Source organism: Thermobia domestica, chromosome 16 (assembly GCF_964235325.1).
Source record: "Thermobia domestica chromosome 16, izTheDome1.hap1.1, whole genome shotgun sequence".
In the NCBI taxonomy this organism is placed as follows: Eukaryota; Metazoa; Arthropoda; class Insecta; order Zygentoma; family Lepismatidae; genus Thermobia; species Thermobia domestica.
In genome coordinates this window covers 133,705,500-133,723,987 of record NC_137469.1, presented here as the reverse complement: position 1 = coordinate 133,723,987, position 18,488 = coordinate 133,705,500, and the positions used below count along the sequence as shown (strand labels likewise).

General features: G+C 38.7%; 2 protein-coding genes across 2 annotated transcripts in view; both read right to left on the bottom strand.

Annotated features, from left to right (window-relative positions):
- Positions 1 to 8,585, bottom strand: part of LOC145673429 (sodium channel protein Nach-like) — a 429,808-nt gene extending 421,223 nt beyond the window's left edge. The window contains exon 1 of the mRNA XM_081743125.1: positions 8,454 to 8,585. Within this exon, the coding sequence (XP_081599251.1) occupies positions 8,454 to 8,500 (47 nt within the window). The 5' untranslated portion in view covers positions 8,501 to 8,585. The remainder of the gene's footprint in view (positions 1 to 8,453) is intronic.
- Positions 8,538 to 18,488, bottom strand: part of LOC145673430 (uncharacterized) — a 573,733-nt gene continuing 563,782 nt past the window's right edge. The window contains exon 7 of the mRNA XM_081743130.1: positions 8,538 to 8,654. The gene's annotated coding sequence lies outside the window, so the exon portion shown is untranslated. The remainder of the gene's footprint in view (positions 8,655 to 18,488) is intronic.

The window sequence follows — 18,488 nt, the reverse complement described above, 5'->3', positions numbered from 1 at the left end:
TTTCTCTCGACGAGAAGTTCTAATCATTGTTTGTTACGTTCTGACTATTCACACCAGAGCCGGATTTACATTTGATAAGGCCCTAAACTATTAAAGGTAACGGGGCCTTTTTATGTGTCCAGCTACCATTTGCCAATAACAAATTGTCTTCCGATACATGTCATATGTTGTCATGCAACCAATATGAAGAGCACCCTATATGCAGAAATGAGCAAACTAGTGATATTTTTGGGAGCAGGATAGCAAGAGGGGCCCTATTATTTACATCATAGGAGTCTACAGAGCCTACACAACACAAAATACTGTTGATGTATAAGCTTTAATTTACTTGTCTTTTATCTTATATTTTGGGAATATACATTCTGTAAATTTTGGAGGGCCCCCATGAGAGTGACGCCCTAAGCTATAGCTTGTTTAGCTTATACGTAAATCCGGCACTGATTCACACATTCACACATCCGAAGGCAATATGTTCCCGAAAATTTTCATTGATATGGGCGACAAAGAGATGCCTCTCGAATATTATATATTGCTTTTTGCTCACTCCGAAGGCTTGAAGACATTCGATCAATATTCGTTTACAAAAAGATATCTTTCAGACATTACAAAGTGTTCAAACTTTGCGAGGCGTTGTACGATACAATCACAAATACTGTTCGTGACTTCAAAAGTTCCGTCTCCAGATACGAGCTATTAGAAAGTGAATCTTTTGATTCTGAGCATAACAGCACGTGCGGCAGCAGTTTCGTATCAATTGATGTGGGAGAATATTTGCAATCGGACTATCCAATTAAATCTGTACCTCGAAGAACTGTCCACAATGACAACTATAATTACATTATATGAATTTTGTGATTAAATAGATGAAAACAGTATTGCTTAACTGGATTCTACAGCAGTCCATTCCATTCGAAACTCCTCCTGAACATATTGATGCCTTTACTTGTTTCCATTTGCACGAATTTATAACTTTGCACTTCACTGGGAACTCAGTTGTTGACTGTTAACATGTTACAAGCGACATCCTTAATCAACGTTCATGCTTTACATTTGTGTTCAACTGTTCATCCACTTTACAGGATTACTTGATTAACAAAGACTGTGATTATCAAAACCTAGACCAAATATTTAACTATGATGCTAATAGTCCATCCACACTGTGAGGGATGGATGCAAAATTATGGGTACTTACAAGTTGAACTTCTCAATTCAGTATTTGTATTATATTTAGTGTCGCGTGAAATAATTTACAAAAAGCCTGTTGTAAATGATATCGTGAAAATTTTCAAGTAGGCCAGATTTCTAGTTCTTGAGTATGAGTAACATATTAGATTTTTTAAAGTCCACAAAGAGTTCTGATTAAGAGAAATAACATTTTTTACGGTTTTTTGAAAAGAAATAATCATATTTATCAAGGAGAAGCCTTCATTTTCTCGAAAGAAATTTAACCTCGAATTACCACTTCTTTTCTGTAGAAAAGATCCCTCTTGTTTATAGGAAAACAAACATTCTGCAAATGAATTCATTAAATACCAGTTGAGAATACTCCAAGAGCATTGCCAGAACGAACTTTAAAATAATGGAGCGGCAAGGATAACTATGAGTGTTCCTACATTCAAAATTAAATCTTTTTATCCGCACCCTCTTCTGTTTCTTGCACAAATTCGCAAAATATAATCTCTCTATGACTTACGGTTCCCGAGATATTGCTCCTTAAATCTCTCGAAATTCGAATTGTTTGGGCAATATCTGGGGAACGGTGGCAACCGGTTACTATTTGTTACCAAAATGATCAGCATCCTCTTATATTGATCAACACCAATATGATCTCTCTATGACTTACAGTTCTTAAGATATGACTCCTTAAATCCCCCGAAATCGGAACTATTTTTTGGCCAATATCTCGAGAACAGTAACTCATAGAGAGATTATATTGGCATTGATCAGTACCTAAGAGGATGATAAACATTTTGGTACAATACCAACTTCTTGCCACTGGCCAAAGCAGTGACCACTTGGACAGTGGCCATCGGTTATTATTTGGTACCAAAATGTTTACCATCCTCTTAGGTATTGATCAACACCAATATAACCTCTCTATAACATAAGGTTCTCTAGATATGGCTCCTTAAGCTGAAAGCATTACCAGTGCCACTGAAATTCTTCAGTGATATGACAGTGGATGACCTAATTAGAAATCGTGCACAGTGGCACAAATCATTTCATTCAAAGTTCAATACAAACAGACTGGAAAGAGCAAGAGAGAGGGAAAGAGATGATACCCCTAAAGACCGGCGCCGGTGACCACGCCACTCACTTGATAAGGCCAGCTACATATTTTGCACTAAGAAAGATGGAATCCTGCATGAATTCAGGACTCTAGGGACAGATGATAATGTAAAGTTTATGGTCAGGGAACTGGAAGATATAGAGCTAATGGACAGGATTGAAGGAGGTGGTGACCTTATTGCTTTGGAGGCAAAGTATCATCTGGTTTGTCTCGTTGGTTTTCGGAATCGTCATCGCTCTCTAGTAAGACAAAGAGAATGTGCTTGTGATGAAACTGTGAGTGTGAAGAAGCTCCAGGCTCAAGCCTTTGTAGAACTTCTCACACTTATTGAAAACGAGGTAGAATAAGGTACGTTCTGCTTCAAGTTTGCCTTACTGAGACACCTCTGGAGAAACGTCTTTCAGACTTTGGTATTACCAATGAGATCAAGAAGGGTCGCTTCAAGGAACAAGTTTTGAATCACTTCCCCCATGCACAAGAGCAAAATGATGGAAAACAAACGATTCTTGTGTTTGAACAAGGAATGCAGCAAATGTTGAAGCAGACATAAAAGCCGGATTTTGAAAGAGATGCTCTGATTTTATCTAAGGCTGCTACGATTGTACGAAATGAAATCTTCACCTCAAGTTGTTTCAGTTTCGATGGGAACTTTCCCAGTGATTGTCAGCAAGAGTCTGTTCCGCCCCAACTCAAATCCCTCATCACAATGTTGATAAAAGGAACTGATCTAAAATACCAGGACACTACAGATTCACAAGCCTGTCTCACAGCTTCCCAAATCATCCTTTTCAACTGCAAAAATACCATAGGGACCCAAATGGCAAACAAGGAACCAAAATTACCAAAATGCGTCATTCATTAAAGTGTGAGCCGCCCATTCCACTCTACATCGGCCTCAGTTTACACATACAAACAAGATCCAAACAACTGGGCATCAGTGTCAGCTATGACAGGATCCTGCAAGTAGACAATGAAATTGCCACTGGTATCTGCGAGAACATGAAAATAAAAGGATCTGTATGTACTGTTCAGCTACGCAAAGGTTTATTCACTGTGGGGGTCTTAGACAACCTTGATTACAACCACTCAAGCACAACTGCCAAAGGTTCCTTCCATGGCACAAGTATCAGCCTCTTCCAGTCAACAACTATACCAAATAGAGGACACATCCAAGAAGGAATAACATTGATGTCAAGAGGGAAAAGATCCACCAGCTACCACACAGCTTCATAAATGTTCCAGCTGTGGCACTTCCCTAAGCATCACTGACTGTTCCCAAGCTGGCATGTGATATAAAATTCGTGCAAATCAATTTGAGGAAGATATACGACCAAGAAAAGAAATGGCTGGAACATCCTAGTCAGCTCTTGGCAAAAGAAGAATTGGTAAAGGGAGATTGTATAGCCTAAGCAGCCTGCCATGCTTCGTTTCAAGAAAGTCCAACTCAAGAAGTGGAAGCTTCCATCACTCAACTTCTACCTCTTTTCATTGAGAAGGCAGCAACACCTGCAATGATAAAGTATGGAATGGATGCCGTCCGTGAATCTACACAATTCCTAAACCCTGGACAGATTCCAGTGATAGCATTGGATGCTCCTCTATATGCTCTCGCTAAGTTCATTCAGTGGCATTGGTCTACAACGTACGGTGAATATAAGTATGTTGTCATGTTTGGCGGACTACATCTGGAGATGGCAGTGTGGAAGAACCTTGGAGACTATCTAGATGGATCTGGATGGTCAACAGCAATAACCCAAGCAGGAATAGCCTCTGTTGGCACAGCTGAATCATTTCTCAAGGCATCTCACCTAAAGAGAACGAGACATGCACACCAAGTAAGTGCTCTAGCTCTATCCAAGCTGCAACATGATGCCTACCTACAAACATTTGCTGGTGCAACAACTAAATAAGGACAGAAGAAGACTGGAAATAAAGTATGCTAACAAATAGCCCAACTTTCCAGTACTGGAACACCATCCTGAAGATTGAACTCCAGGTACTGGCATTCATCCGTGCTCACCGAGAAAGAGACTTTTCGCTGTATGTTGAGGCTCTGCAAGCACTGGCACGTTGGTTCTTTGCACTTGTTCACCAAAATTATGCCAGATGGGTACCAATCCATATTCGTGACATGGAGAGCCTGCCTTCAACAATCAAAGAGGAGTTTGCTGTCAGAGGGAACTGGGTCGTGCAAAAAACTGCCCAAAGGTTTCCAGCATTCCAATCGATCAAGCTCATGAACAGAACAATGAAATTGTGAAAGGTCCTGGAGGAGCAGTAGGACTAACAGAAAATCCACAGGCTTTCAAGAAGTGGATGATTGCTGGACCTGAGCAGGCACGCCTTGTCACAGAGTTTGAGCAGGCATACATCTCCATCACAGAAGATGAGTATCAGCACCATGAAGAAGGTTTCTCTGCACAGAAGACATTTCATGAACAAACACTGCGCATTAGTCAAGTTATCAACGAGATTCCTAGATGAAGGAAATGAGCTGCTTGCACTTGACACACACCGTGTGTTTGACGAATCAGTAATCAACACTGTGCGTACCATAAAAGAAGTGGACAAGGATCAATACAACACATACATCAAATATGTCATCACTGAGAAAAAGAAATCTATCCATGAGCCTATTAAGAAGAACAAATTGCCTCTTTTCAGGTCTCGATCCAAGGAAAAATGCAAGCAGTCAGAGGATATTTCCTTGCTAAGAGATGATGTGTCCCTCTTTCCTCGTCTGTGCATAGTTGCTCAGAATAGAAATATAAATATGAGAACATTCTTCAAACATGAAAATCATCTGCAGCCCCCGTCTCTATCTGCAAGCGGACAACTGCGCCAAGAAAAATCTGACCTTATTAGTATCCTTATGGAAAACTTACAAAACTGTCAGACGAGGAAACCTCCACTATTTATGGATGTGAAAATTCTCGATGGTGCTGCTATTGTGCATTTGCTTCCTTCAACCAACGTCACTACATCCAGTGACTACGCTAATTGCATCTTCATCTCCCACATTCTGAAGCTGCTTGAATCGTGCAAAAGAGTTGATGTGGTCTGGGACAGCTACATTTCAAGCAGTATCAAGGAGAACACATAGGTAATCAACAGAGATAAAGACCATTCCATGCCAATATGTGACCATGAAGAGGCAGATACTATTGATTAAGTTCATCTGAAAGATACACTTGACACGGGATGCACTACTTGTTTGGTACGAACTGTAGATACAGATGTTGTTGTCATACTGATAAGCAAGTACCATTCCCTGACCTGCCGACATCCAATGGCAACCATCTGGGTAGCCCTTGGAACTGAGAAGGACTTTATATTCCTGGATATTAATACCATAAGCCATGCTCTGGGAAAAGAGAAGTCAACAGCACTGCCTATATTTCACAGATACACAGGCTGTGATTCAACCTCGGCTTTTTATGGAAAAGAGAAGAAATCGCCATGGGAGGCATGGCATGTCTATAGGGAAGTGACAGAGGCTTTTAATAGCATCATGAAACATTATTTCATGACTGTGACCCTGACCTGCAAGAAATTTCAGTTACTTGAGCGTTTCACCGTGATCATATGCAACAAGACAAGAAACTTGGAGTCTGTAAATGAAGCACTTAGGGAACTCTTCCCCCAGAAGAACAGGACAATGGAGAACATTCCCCCAACACAAGAAGCACTTCTACAGCATACACTGCGTGCTGTCTACCAAGCAGGAATTTGGGTGACCAGTGATCAGAGTGAGCAGAATCCTCCAACCCCAGAGGACTTTGGGTGGTCTCTACATCGTGCAACGAAGACCTGGCATCCTGTGTGGTCTAACCTGTCTGCTGCATCGAAGACCTGCAGTGAACTGATCAAGTGTGCTTGCAAAAGTGCCACATGTGGAGGGCGATGCTCATGCAAGAAGGCGCATTGGAGGTGCACCGAACTATGTAGCTGGCGATGTGAGAAGTAGCTTGGATGGTTTAATGTGACACCAAGGAATGACTTTTAGTGAAGAAATTTGATTTAATAGATGTAACATTTCTCTTTCCATGTTTAATTGTCAGCAGTAGGACATTATTCCAGTATAACTCTCTGAGCTGACCTTCATAATTTGCTTTACTCCTTAATACTGTAGTGATTGGAATTATTTTATTTCATTTTAAACCTTCATAATGTATCAGATAGTCATAAACCATGCTGAAACAAAAACTCAAAAAGAGAAGAATTTTGGTTAAATACCACAAGTTTTGAAAGAGTAAACACTTTTTTCATATTTTTGTATTTTTTCATAAATCATTTCACAAAAATGTTATTTATAATTCTTAGAGTGGTTATATTGCTTGGCGCCGGTCAGAAAATTAGAGCTGGATCCCTGTACATTGCCTGATTACATTTTGATGCTTCTATCCAGCATGTTCCATTCTCTTGAAATTCTGTGCTGAGCTACCTCACTAATACACATAATACAACTATACAAAAAAATCTGTTCGGCGGATCCCAAGTTATGGATTTGATGTATTTTGTTGCACATAATTCAAATTTCGAAACCCTAGAACGCTTGAGCTTGTCAATTTTTTGTTATGAGAGTAACCTTTCAGTGATATTGCATAGGAAGAGTACACTAACACAGCCATACAGAAATAAAAGAAAGTTCTGTGCAGTTGAGCCCAGGGTACCATATATGCTATTACACAAGATCCAAATTTCGAAACCTCAGGACGATCGACCGTGTCACTTTAGTTTTATGGGTGAAAAACGTTAAGTCCTCCCTATCCAAAATCCCTCAAGTTTTTCGCCCATAAAACAAAATTGACACGGCCAATCGTCCTAAGTTTTCGAAATTTGGATCTTGTGTAATAAAATATATGGATTTCATACCCTGGGGTTCGGTACAAAGAACTTTTATTTTTTGTGTGTGGCTGTGTTATCAGTTTTGTTTTAAAAAAGTAACTTCTAATAAATAATAATCTATTATTTTTCCGAACTATTCAACATTCTTCACAAATCAATACAATTCACATTGCACAGTAGTGAAAATCTGTTATTTTTAATTTTAAATTTCATTGGATTAATTTTTCAACGCAATTAATCTTATCCGTTAAATTATACATTAACTTTCCCAAATCAAGACAAGTCACATTGGGTAGTAGTGAAACATTGACGTTTCTAATTTTAATTTTAATCGTTATTTCTACAACATTCCATTTTAGTTTAACTTAGTATTTTTATAACCTTAATTTTTCATTTTAATCCGTTATTTTTTCATTATTTTTCCATGTACAAGGTGTGCTAAAAAAATACAGTAAATGATTTTTTTTAGCAGCTACTCCTGAAGGGTCAAAACACGTTTTGACTTGTCAGTCAGCGTTCAGAGACGCTAGAGTGAGGTTGCGTTTACCTTGTCTATCGCGCATCATAAATTTCGAACAACGTTTTAATACTAAAATATGTTTTAAGTTGCAGACAAGTGTCACAGAAACTCATGAAATCTTGAAATTGACGCATGGCCATAATGCTGTAACTCTGAAAACTTTTTTTTTAATGCAAGAAGCGGATAAAATTTTTAGTTCAAACAGGCAAATAACTATTCAAGAGCTTTCCGAAGAACTTAGCATCTCCTCCGGGTCAGTGCAAAGCATTTTAACCACCGATTTGCAAATGACAAGAGTGGGTGCGAAATTCGTTCCCCGTTTTCGACTGACGAACAGGAGTTTTTGATCGATAGAAATATTGTTGTTTGTCCAGATTCACAGTATTCTCCGGATATAGCACCATGCAACTTCTGGCTCTTCCCAAAATTAAAACCGTGCTTAAAGAAAAAAGGTTTTGACACCATTCCTGACATTGTGAGAGCCACGACAAAGCAGCTTAACGCCCTTCCAAAAGGATTCTTTCAGAAACGCTTCCAGTCATAGATTCAACGTCGGGATAAGTGCGTTGCTAGCCAAGTACAGTGCTTTGAAGGAGATAAATCAAATTCCATGTAAGCGTATTACTTTGTTTCAAATAATTATTTACCGTATTTTTGATCACACCTCGTATCCAAGAACGTTAGCAATTTAGCCAGAAGTAAACTACTATGACACAATGATATTATGGAATAATATTAAGTATTTTTAAATTGCACACATTTGACTTTCCTTGAATTTTTATTTTGATTACTTACTTTTGGATGTATTTTTGTACTTTGATTTCATCCAGTCTGTGTCCCATACAAAACGTCAATGCTGGTAGGCTGATGTTATGTTTGCGATAATTCAAGTCCAACGAAATAACTGTCGGAGACGCCTGGTAGCGATTCCAATTTGTTAGGATTAGGTAAAACGAGATTAGAGAAGTACCCAGGACGATGATAGCCCAGAAGAATCTGCGATGAAAAGAAAATGTGTTGCGATTAAACTTTGTACGATTTTTGTTCTTCTTACACAGAAACACACTATCCGGTGGACACGCATGTGTAGATCTAACATTATACTAAGCTCACATACACTCAACAAGAAAAATGGACTTAAAAATAGAAAGATAAAATTATGTGTGAATTAGCGCTTATCACATTTTATGACATTTTCGGTTTCTTGAAAATATTCGAATATCTGAAAACTGATTTTCAGTTAAGTTTCAAAATTCAAAAAGAGTTTGTTGGTTTTGAAAATCTATAGTCTACCAATTTTCGGTTCTGAAAGTCGAAACTGATTTTCAGTTTCGAAAACCAAAACCGATTTTCTGATTCATATTCCGAATTTGAATTTCGGTTTTGAAACAATACTCGTAAAATGATTTCAAAACAAAAGAACCATGAACGATTTTTGTTGTCTCTACATTACAAAAATACTTTCACGCAAATAAGGGTGTTCGAATTAGGATGAACGGATTTCTCTTTCTTATTCAATGCTTTAAGATTACAATTCCCCTGGTTATCTAAAACATTTCTTCTATATCCAGTGCTCGAAACGAGAAATGTTAAGCGCTACTTCCTGTAGCCTATATATTTTGCATATTAATTTTCAAGGTACTATCCAATTAGAAACTTTACATTTAGGTACAAACTCAATATGAAAGATGCCTGTATGAAAATTAAATGAAAAGAAGTGTCGGAGTATATCATACAAGAGTATAGCCTACTTCGAGCATTACACTGAGAAAAATCCATTATCCGGACAGCGGTATATTGTACAAATACAAGGATTCGTTATGTTTACTAAGGAAATCTGTACGGAGCGTACTTTATCCATATGCTACACAGGTACTGCCTTTTACCCGCTTAGATATTACATCATGTCGCTGCAGGATGTCTGACTTCTAACAATCTTCTGTATTTTACATACATATACGTATGTTAAATACTTCAGCTATATGTTATATACGTCCATCTGTGTGTGAGATCCAGGCCGCCTATAGACACCTCTTTCTTTCGCCATGGCTGACGTCATTGAACTACCGTCTTTTGCTTGCGAAACGAGGTTGTTTACAAACGGAAAAGAAGAGAGGAAGGAAAAAAATGCTTGGGTAAGTACACTAGTTAACTATTACTTTAGTTAAATATTCCATTAATTATATATTCTTTTAGTGTAACTTGCTTTAATATAGTACTAAGTAAGTAATGTAGTTTACGAATACAATTCTTACTATTGTAAAACTCGTTAATGATTGAGGACAATGGAATGGGTGAATCTGAATTTTGAGAAATCTTTGAATATTAATGTTTTGAAACATTTTACATTTCAAGGTAGCAAAATAATTGTTATGTGTTTATTCATTCCGTTTTATATGTGACGATTTATTACTTGGTGCAGATTTACTACAGGGCTGCTTAACATAATTGCTAATAAACCGTTTTCAGCGCGAAAATTCCCTTGTGTAGTGAAGATTTAGGATTTAGATTTCTGGGCTTTCGGCATCAATGGCCTTGTTAGCCCGTCACACATGAGGGATGACTTCCCTCGGCGAGCACACTATCCGGGAAAAGGAAGGGAAGAATGGATTGGGGAAAAATGGGGCTGCGGTGGCTCAGTGGTAGAGCGTTCACCTCTGGTGCTTGGGGTCCCGGGTTCGATCCCAGCTCCCGCCAAGTGAACTTTGTGGTGGACAAGCACCGTGTGCGTGGGTTTTCTCGGGGTTCTCCCGTTTCCTCCCACTTTCTTCATTCCACCATTTCATACATTACTCATCATCACCGTCTCCTTTAGCCTAACCGGCATAACCGTGGGACGTAAAACTCAAAGATTTCATTTTCATTTTTGGATTTGGGAAGGAAGAAAACGGCCTGGGACCTATATGTTAGGTACCACTCCGGCATTTGCCTGCTGTGAATGAGGAAAAGCCAAGGAAACCTCATTCAGGATGGCTGGACTTAAAATCTTTTGATACTTTTTCGATCGAGTTCCCCCACCGGGATCGAACCCGGGACCGTTCGCACCGAAGGCGAGAGCGTTAGCGACTACGCTACGCGGGGCCACTAGTGTAGTTTAGAAAACTCATTTTTACTAGGATATTTGCAAGATTTTTTTTCTTTTACTTTAACGCCCCATGATTGTACATCAATGTAAGAGAGAAGGTGACGATGAGATACATGATAATGGTGGAATCAAGAAAATGTAAGGAAACTGGAAAGTCTTAAGAATAACCACACCTACAGTGTTCACCAAAAGCCTATTTGTCGGGAGCAGGAATCGAACCAGGGACCTACCGCGTCAGAGGTAAGCGCTCTCAGAGCTTTCTTTTGTTTAAAGAACTTGTTTACAATGAAATATATATATATATATATATATATATATATATATATATATATATATATATATATATATATATATATATATATATATATATATTACGAAGATATTGACATATTTTACAGCCTCACAGAAATTAAAAAAAAAAGTAGTTAGGGAGAGCTTACTTGTCAGGTTTTTATTTTTTAATTTAATTTATTTTTATTTATTTATTTTTGCTTTGTTATGTTCCCTAGTTAATTAATGTTTGGGTTACTGAAAATTAAAACCTTTTTAGTATTATTGTTATGTCATCACTTTGGAACCAAAACGTTAGATTTTTTTTCTTGTGTTTTCATATAGGAAGTTGGTGAGTTTGTGCCTTAGCACTGGTTTGGTTTCTAGAACGTAATTGAAGGTCATGTTGAGTTGAGTCTTGGTGGGTTTGAGTTCGTGAAGTGTCAGGCACTGCTTGTGCCCCTGTCTTCTGTTTGTGATGTTTCCTGGCTTTGGGCTGTGACGTATTTATGTTGAGGAGTACCAACGCAGGCCGCGTGATATACAGGTAGCTACAACACAGCTTCAACAATTACGAGTGCCAGGTCTTTGAATTTCAGCTTTCGTTACGGCGTGACTAATGCAGTATAGTCCTAGGTTGAAATTCTATGGGTGGTAAAAACGGTATGGTAAGAAATACAACGTAATTGTTATTAGTTTAATTAGTGTTTCTTCATAGTATTGTTTCACTATTTCTAGAAGGAATTAAGTATTAACGAAGTAATGAATAAGCAAAAGCACACATTGATTGACGTTTACTATTTCTCATACTCCATTGAGAATGTTTTGATCCTCAGTTGCGCAAACATCCAGTGTGCGTTTATTTTCTTTCATTTTTGGGGGGTTTACACTGCCTCACAGATGAGCTCCCTCGTGGCTAAGTGGTTAGTGAACACGCCTTTGGCGTGGGACACCCGGGTTCGATTCCCGGCCGGGGGCCGCGGTGGCTCATTGGTAGAGCGTTCACCTCTGGTGCTTGGGGTCCCGGATTCGATCCTAGCCCCGCCAAGTGAACCTTGTGGTGGACAAACACCGTGTGCGTGGGTTTTCTCGGGGTTCTCCCATTTCCTCCTACTTACTTCATTCCACCATTTAATTCATTGCTCATCATCAGCGTCTCCCTTAGCCTAACCGGCATAACTGTGGGACGTAAAACTCAAAGGTTTCATTTCATTTTTTCTTAATCTCTTGCACCGACCGACCGATCTCGATCAAATTTCCAACGTAGATGCGCTTCTGGCCTGGGAGTGTTTTTAGCTATTTACTTTGACAGTAGAACTTAGGGGAGGGGGAGGAGGGGGACAGAAAAAATAAATGACTTAATTTACTTTGAAGTGTAAAAGTGCGAGCGTTTTCTTCTCTCTCTCTCTCTCTCTCTCTCTCTCTCTGTCTCTCTCTCTCTGTCTCTCTCTCTCTCTCTTCACTTCTCCAGTCTCCTCTCACTTTTAGGGCCGCGGTGGCTCAGTGGTAGAGCGTTCACCTCTGGTGCTTGGGGTCACGGATTCGATCCTAGCCCCGCCAAGTGAACCTTGTGGTGGACAAACACCGTGTGCGTGGGTTTTCTCGGGGTTCTCCCATTTCCTCCCACTTACTTCATTCCACCATTTCATTCATTTCTCATAATCACCGTCTCCTTTAGCCTAACCGGCATAACCGTGGGACGTAAAACTCAAAGATTTCATTTCATTTTTTCCTCTCACTTTGATTTCATGATTTCGCACTCTGATGAAAAGTATTAAATACCGCCAGGAAAAGTACTAATATATAACCTCTCTTTTAGGCGCCCCTCCAACCACGCGCCCGGGACACGTGCTTTGCTTGCTCGCCCATAGCTGCGGCTCTGTGAGCTACATAAGTAACATACAATGCTTACGTAATACTTTGGGTCATAAGTACTATTAAGAAAGGAAGAATTGCATTTTTTTAACTTTGGGAAAGGAGCTACTATGGGATTAAAGATAAGGTAGGAAAGGCAACACATTCCAGTCTATGCTTTCACCCAGCAGACATATTGTTTTTAACCAAAAAAATGTGACTTTTGGAATCTTGTACTTAGGTTCACAGCGGAAGCGACGAAATAACTTGAATCATCCATTGTAGCTCTCCCCGCAGCCAGTTTCTAAAATGTTGGCAATAAGTTTGCGAAACGAGAGGTGACGACTCCAATTTTGGGTGAAAAGTCGCTATAAGAAATAATCGAGAAATTCATTGTCTATAAGCATTGTAAAAGTTGTAGATGTAAACTAAACAATATGTTCTACTCACTGGTATAAATCCCGGGGGGGGGGGGATGACGGATACATGTCCCCTCCAATCTTGGAACTGAGGGGGACTTCTCCCAAATACTCCGATTTGAAATGTGTTTTTTGGGAGAAATTTGATGATTTTTGTCCGATTGCTACAAAGGAACGTGAGATGTCCCCCAGAATAAGCCTCAAATCTGCAGACTCCTAACGCTAAAGACAACTCTGATCCTCCACAACATTGTTTTTCAACTTCATAAGTATTTTGGACATCGCCAAAAAAAGTATGGTAACGGTCTTACCCTCCCCTCCCCCCCCCCAATGTTGAAGACAGATTTGCGCCGCTGGTTCTATTCACATCTTTGTAAACAGGGCGCAACCAATCCTTTAATTCAGGGATCATTTCAGGTTGTTTCGGGTACTTTTGTTCATGTTGTGGTCAAAATAGTTCCGAAATAATTAACACTACAGTACTTACGTTAAGCAATTTTTTGTAAAAGAAAAAGTGCAGAATAATTAAAAGACCCCAGAGGACAAATATAACAAACACCTTCTTCGCCTTTTTTCACGCATCTATAGCTAATCTTGTTGCTATCGGTAATGATGTATTACGTGTGTCTCTCAACGGAAACTCTGCGAACTAAAGGACATCAAGTTTGTAGTTATTCTTCGTTAGAGGGCAAGGGTAACATAACAATGCAGGATTGTGGAGTAGTGAGTACGCTGTATTTCCAAACTCTTCATCACTTGCGCGGATTAAAACAAACAAACAGAAAAAAATAACGTAAAAACTTTTTTGAACTAATAATGCTTCTCTACAGATGAACATTTTGTTTGCAGCAAAAAGTCGCTAAATGTGTAAGTAGGTAAATCGTCATTTAAAAATCACCCAAAAAAGTCTCCAATTGGATTTTTTTTTGTCGTTATCGTAGGGCGACCATACGTCCCGCTTTGACCTTGACAGTCCCGTTTTAGGGGCGTGTCGCGGCCGTCCCGTCAGTAGATGGAAAAAAGTAGTATTCGTCCCGTTTTATGTAAATGAAAGAAGTAAATAACAAACCCAGTACCTTTACTCCTTTTAAAAGTATTAAATAATAACAAAGCGGCAAAAATTGAACTGAAAATCCCTATATTAAACATACTCTATAGTTCGCAGTACTGTTCGAAAGGCAGCAGAGGTTTTAGCAGTTGGTTGTGTGTTAAACAAACTTCAACGTGTCTTTCCTTTTTCATAAGTACCCGCTCTGTAACGAAGAGAGAGAGGGGGAACTCTGATATCAAGGCACTGATAAGAACAAAGGTAGATCTAAAAGTCTAGTGTTGCAAGAACCTGTCCCGTTTTTAACTGAAAATTTTATGGTCACCCTACGCTATCGTTGAGGTCGAATTCCCCTTATTTAGCGACTTTACCCAAAATTGAAAACATTGACCCCCACCGAACAACACCCCGTCATCTTGAGCCTAGCCAGCATAATAGTGGGACGTAAAACTTAAAGATTTCATTTCGAACAACACTCCCAGAAACCTACTGTTATACTATTCTCAAACCACCCTTTCGTACAGTTCTCCCTATTCGAAAAAAAAAAAATTGTAAATAGCAGTGTTCATACATAAATATGGAACTCAATTTCCCTGAATTTTGCAGGTTTTCCAGGTATTAATTTTGCAATTTCCAGGTCTAGTGGAAGAAACTAATAGTACGAGGACACATAAATTTTAAGAATACTATATTTATATATTTGAGAATGGCCACCCTTCTCCCCAATGAACGATTGCAATTAAATATTGAGTCACAAGAAAATAAATAATTAAAATAACTAAAATTTAAGTTGAAAAATATTAAGTTGGGAAGCCTACTAAGGGAATTATATAATACTTTTGTTCCATACTTGAATACATTCAAAATATACAAAAAAATATTGGCTTGGGGAAGAAAAAAGGGCCCGCGAGATTTTAACTGATTCTTGTAGTACTCGACGACAGAAATAGATTACTGAAAGCATTTTCAAAATCGGCACAGGCAAACATGAAGAAAATCGCATTTTCAGGTACCGGTTCAAAATGAGAAGAAAAAAGGACCGCGAGATTTTAACTGATTCTTGTAGTACTCGACGAGAGAAATCGATTAGTGAAGGAATGTTCAAAATCGGCACAGGCAAGCATGAAAAAAAATCCCACTTTCATGTACCGGTTCAAAATGGGGAAGAAAAAAGGGCCCGCGAGATTTTAACTGATTCTTGTAGTACTCGACGACAGAAATAGATTACTGAAAGCATTTTCAAAATCGGCACAGGCAAACATGAAGAAAATCGCATTTTCAGGTACCGGTTCAAAATGAGAAGAAAAAAGGACCGCGAGATTTTAACTGATTCTTGTAGTACTCGACGAGAGAAATCGATTAGTGAAGGAATGTTCAAAATCGGCACAGGCAAGCATGAAAAAAAATCCCACTTTCATGTACCGGTTCAAAATGGGGAAGAAAAAAGGGCCCGCGAGATTTTAACTGATTCTTGTAGTACTCGACGACAGAAATAGATTACTGAAAGAATTTTCAAAATCGGCACAGGCAAACATGAAGAAAATCGCATTTTCAGGTACCGGTTCAAAATGGGAAGAAAAAAGGACCGCGAGATTTTAACTGATTCTTGTAGTACTCGTCGAGAGAAATCGACTAGTGAAGGAATTTTCAAAATCGGCGCAGGCAAGCATGAAAAAAAATCGCACTTTCATGTACCGGTTCAAAATGGGGAAGAATAAAGGGCCCGCGAGATTTTAACTGGTTCTTGTAGTACTCAACGGGAGAAATCGATTAGTGAAGGAATTTTCAAAATCGGCGCAGGCAAACATGGAGTAAATGGCATTTTCATGTACCGGTTCAAAATGGGGAAGGAACAAGGTCCCGCGAGTTTGAACCGCTACGATGTATGTTCACGAATGTGCCCGTCTTCTCAAATTTAGTTAATTACTGTGACACTGAAACATGTGACACAGAGTCACATTGTGGATGACTCTGCAATCGGCAACCACTGCACATATACTCCTCCCGCCCCACAGTTTGATTATTTCGATCCATTCCTCACGTGCTAACGGCATGGTTCAACATCTGCAAGAAAGAGGTAAATGTAACGTTCAATTGGCAATAGCTTTCCACCAAATTAAGCTGCATGAAATCTGATTGCATATTTGACATACTGAGAAAATTCTAGCAAGTGGCCATATGTATCACATATCCCACCAGTTCATAAAAATTTTGAACACAAAATTACGGTCGTCCGTGTGACGTACTCCCAAAAGGCCTAATGTGTATCACCCACCTCACATTCAATTTAACCACATCCGTGTAGAATTTAGAAAGGAACTTCTTATGATGTATACAGGATGTCTCAAAAGTTCCCTAACATAGGGTAACTCTGTTATCAGAGTTACAACAAAATGTAAGAGGAAAAAAAATCTCGAAATATGACGTTTTCAATCTAAAGTGAACACTTTAAAAAAATCGGACGAGATGTTTGTGCTGTATACTCTTTATGCACCCAATTTTAAATGAAAATGCAACGTTGCCATTTACCTGAACCCACAACATAAGTGAATGAAGTTACTGTTTGAAACGGAGACTGGCCATCAACATGTTCGCGTAAAAGACAGTAACTTCACTCACTTATGTTGTGGGTCCAGGTAAATGGCACCGTTGCATTTTCATTTCACATTGGGCGCATAAAGAGTGTACAGCGCAAAGGGGTCATCCGATTTTAAAAATTCCTTCACTTTAGATTGGACACATCATATTTGGAGATGCTTTCCCCTCCGACATTTTGTTATAACTCGGATAATAACAGAGTTACCCTATGTCAGGGGACTTTTGAGACACCCTGTATATCTTATTTAATATGTTTGATGTCACTATATCTGTAGTATAATTTAGTTTGTTTAAATTTACAATTTAATAAGTAGATTCGGATTTACATGCGTAGGATTTTGTATGCATCTAACTAATGAATTCTTTTATATTCATACTTAACTTAGTGACTTGGCTTTGGACTGCAACTGATTATTGTAACCCATTATTGCTTGAGAAGAAACAAGATATCCGAATCTTCATTTGGAGAAATCAAAGGTCTATTGGAAAGCTGGGAATTACAACCATTAATTTCTACATTTCAAGGTGCGTAAATTATATATTCTGTGTTTATTATTACTATTATTGTGTTTAGAATCAATCAAGCATTTCATGATATTTTAGAGGGATCAAGATGGGTGCCGGATAGATAAGTATTTGAGCGTCAGGCTCTTATTTCTTTTCAATTTAATATTTAATCAATGATTATTTTTCTCCCTCATTATTCCACCAAATCGTATTCCAAGATCATAAATTTTCATTACTCATTTGTGACCGTCAGCCTACATAACATATTCGTAGGACGTAAAACAAAGATTTCGTTATTATTGTTTCTATCTCTTTTCTCCATAGCTGTGAAAAATAATGCCTTCAACATCATAAATTTGTATGCCACTTGCCTGCTTTCGCCTTCAGTCGTCTTACTCTTCGGACATCACGAAGCAAAGCAGGTACTTTGCAGTTTTCATAGTTTTGAAAGGATGTGACATAACATAATGATGTTGGTGTTGCGATGTTCAGTACCGTAGATAATTAAACAATGCTAGTAAACAAATCGAGTAGCAATTGTAATTTTTTAGCTTACATGCCTTTCAGACCGGCCATTTTTTTTTTTTTTGTTTACAACATATTGTTATTTCTACTCTATATGAAATATATTCTGAGGTTGTGTTTTGGGGAACGTGGTAGCTCAGTTGTGGAGCGTTGACCTCTCCTGCGTGAAGTTCCTGGATCGATCCCAGCACGTGCTAAATGGGCTTTGTGTTGGAGAAACACTGTGTGTGATTTTTCTCGGGGTTTTCCCGTTTTCTCACACATTTTCATTCTACTATTCCATTCATTCTCATCATCATCGTCTCCTTGAGCATATCCGGCATAATCGTGGAACGTAAAACTCAAAAATTTCATTTCATTTCATTTCATATAAACTTTGTTGCAAAGTAACCTGATAGCTGAAGATACTTTGCAACACATACAAAAAAGTATTTTCAGCATACGAACATAATGTTTCTGTGCAGTGTTTTCTCTCTTCTATTGATACATTTCACTTCCTACACAAAACTGCATGCAGTCTACAA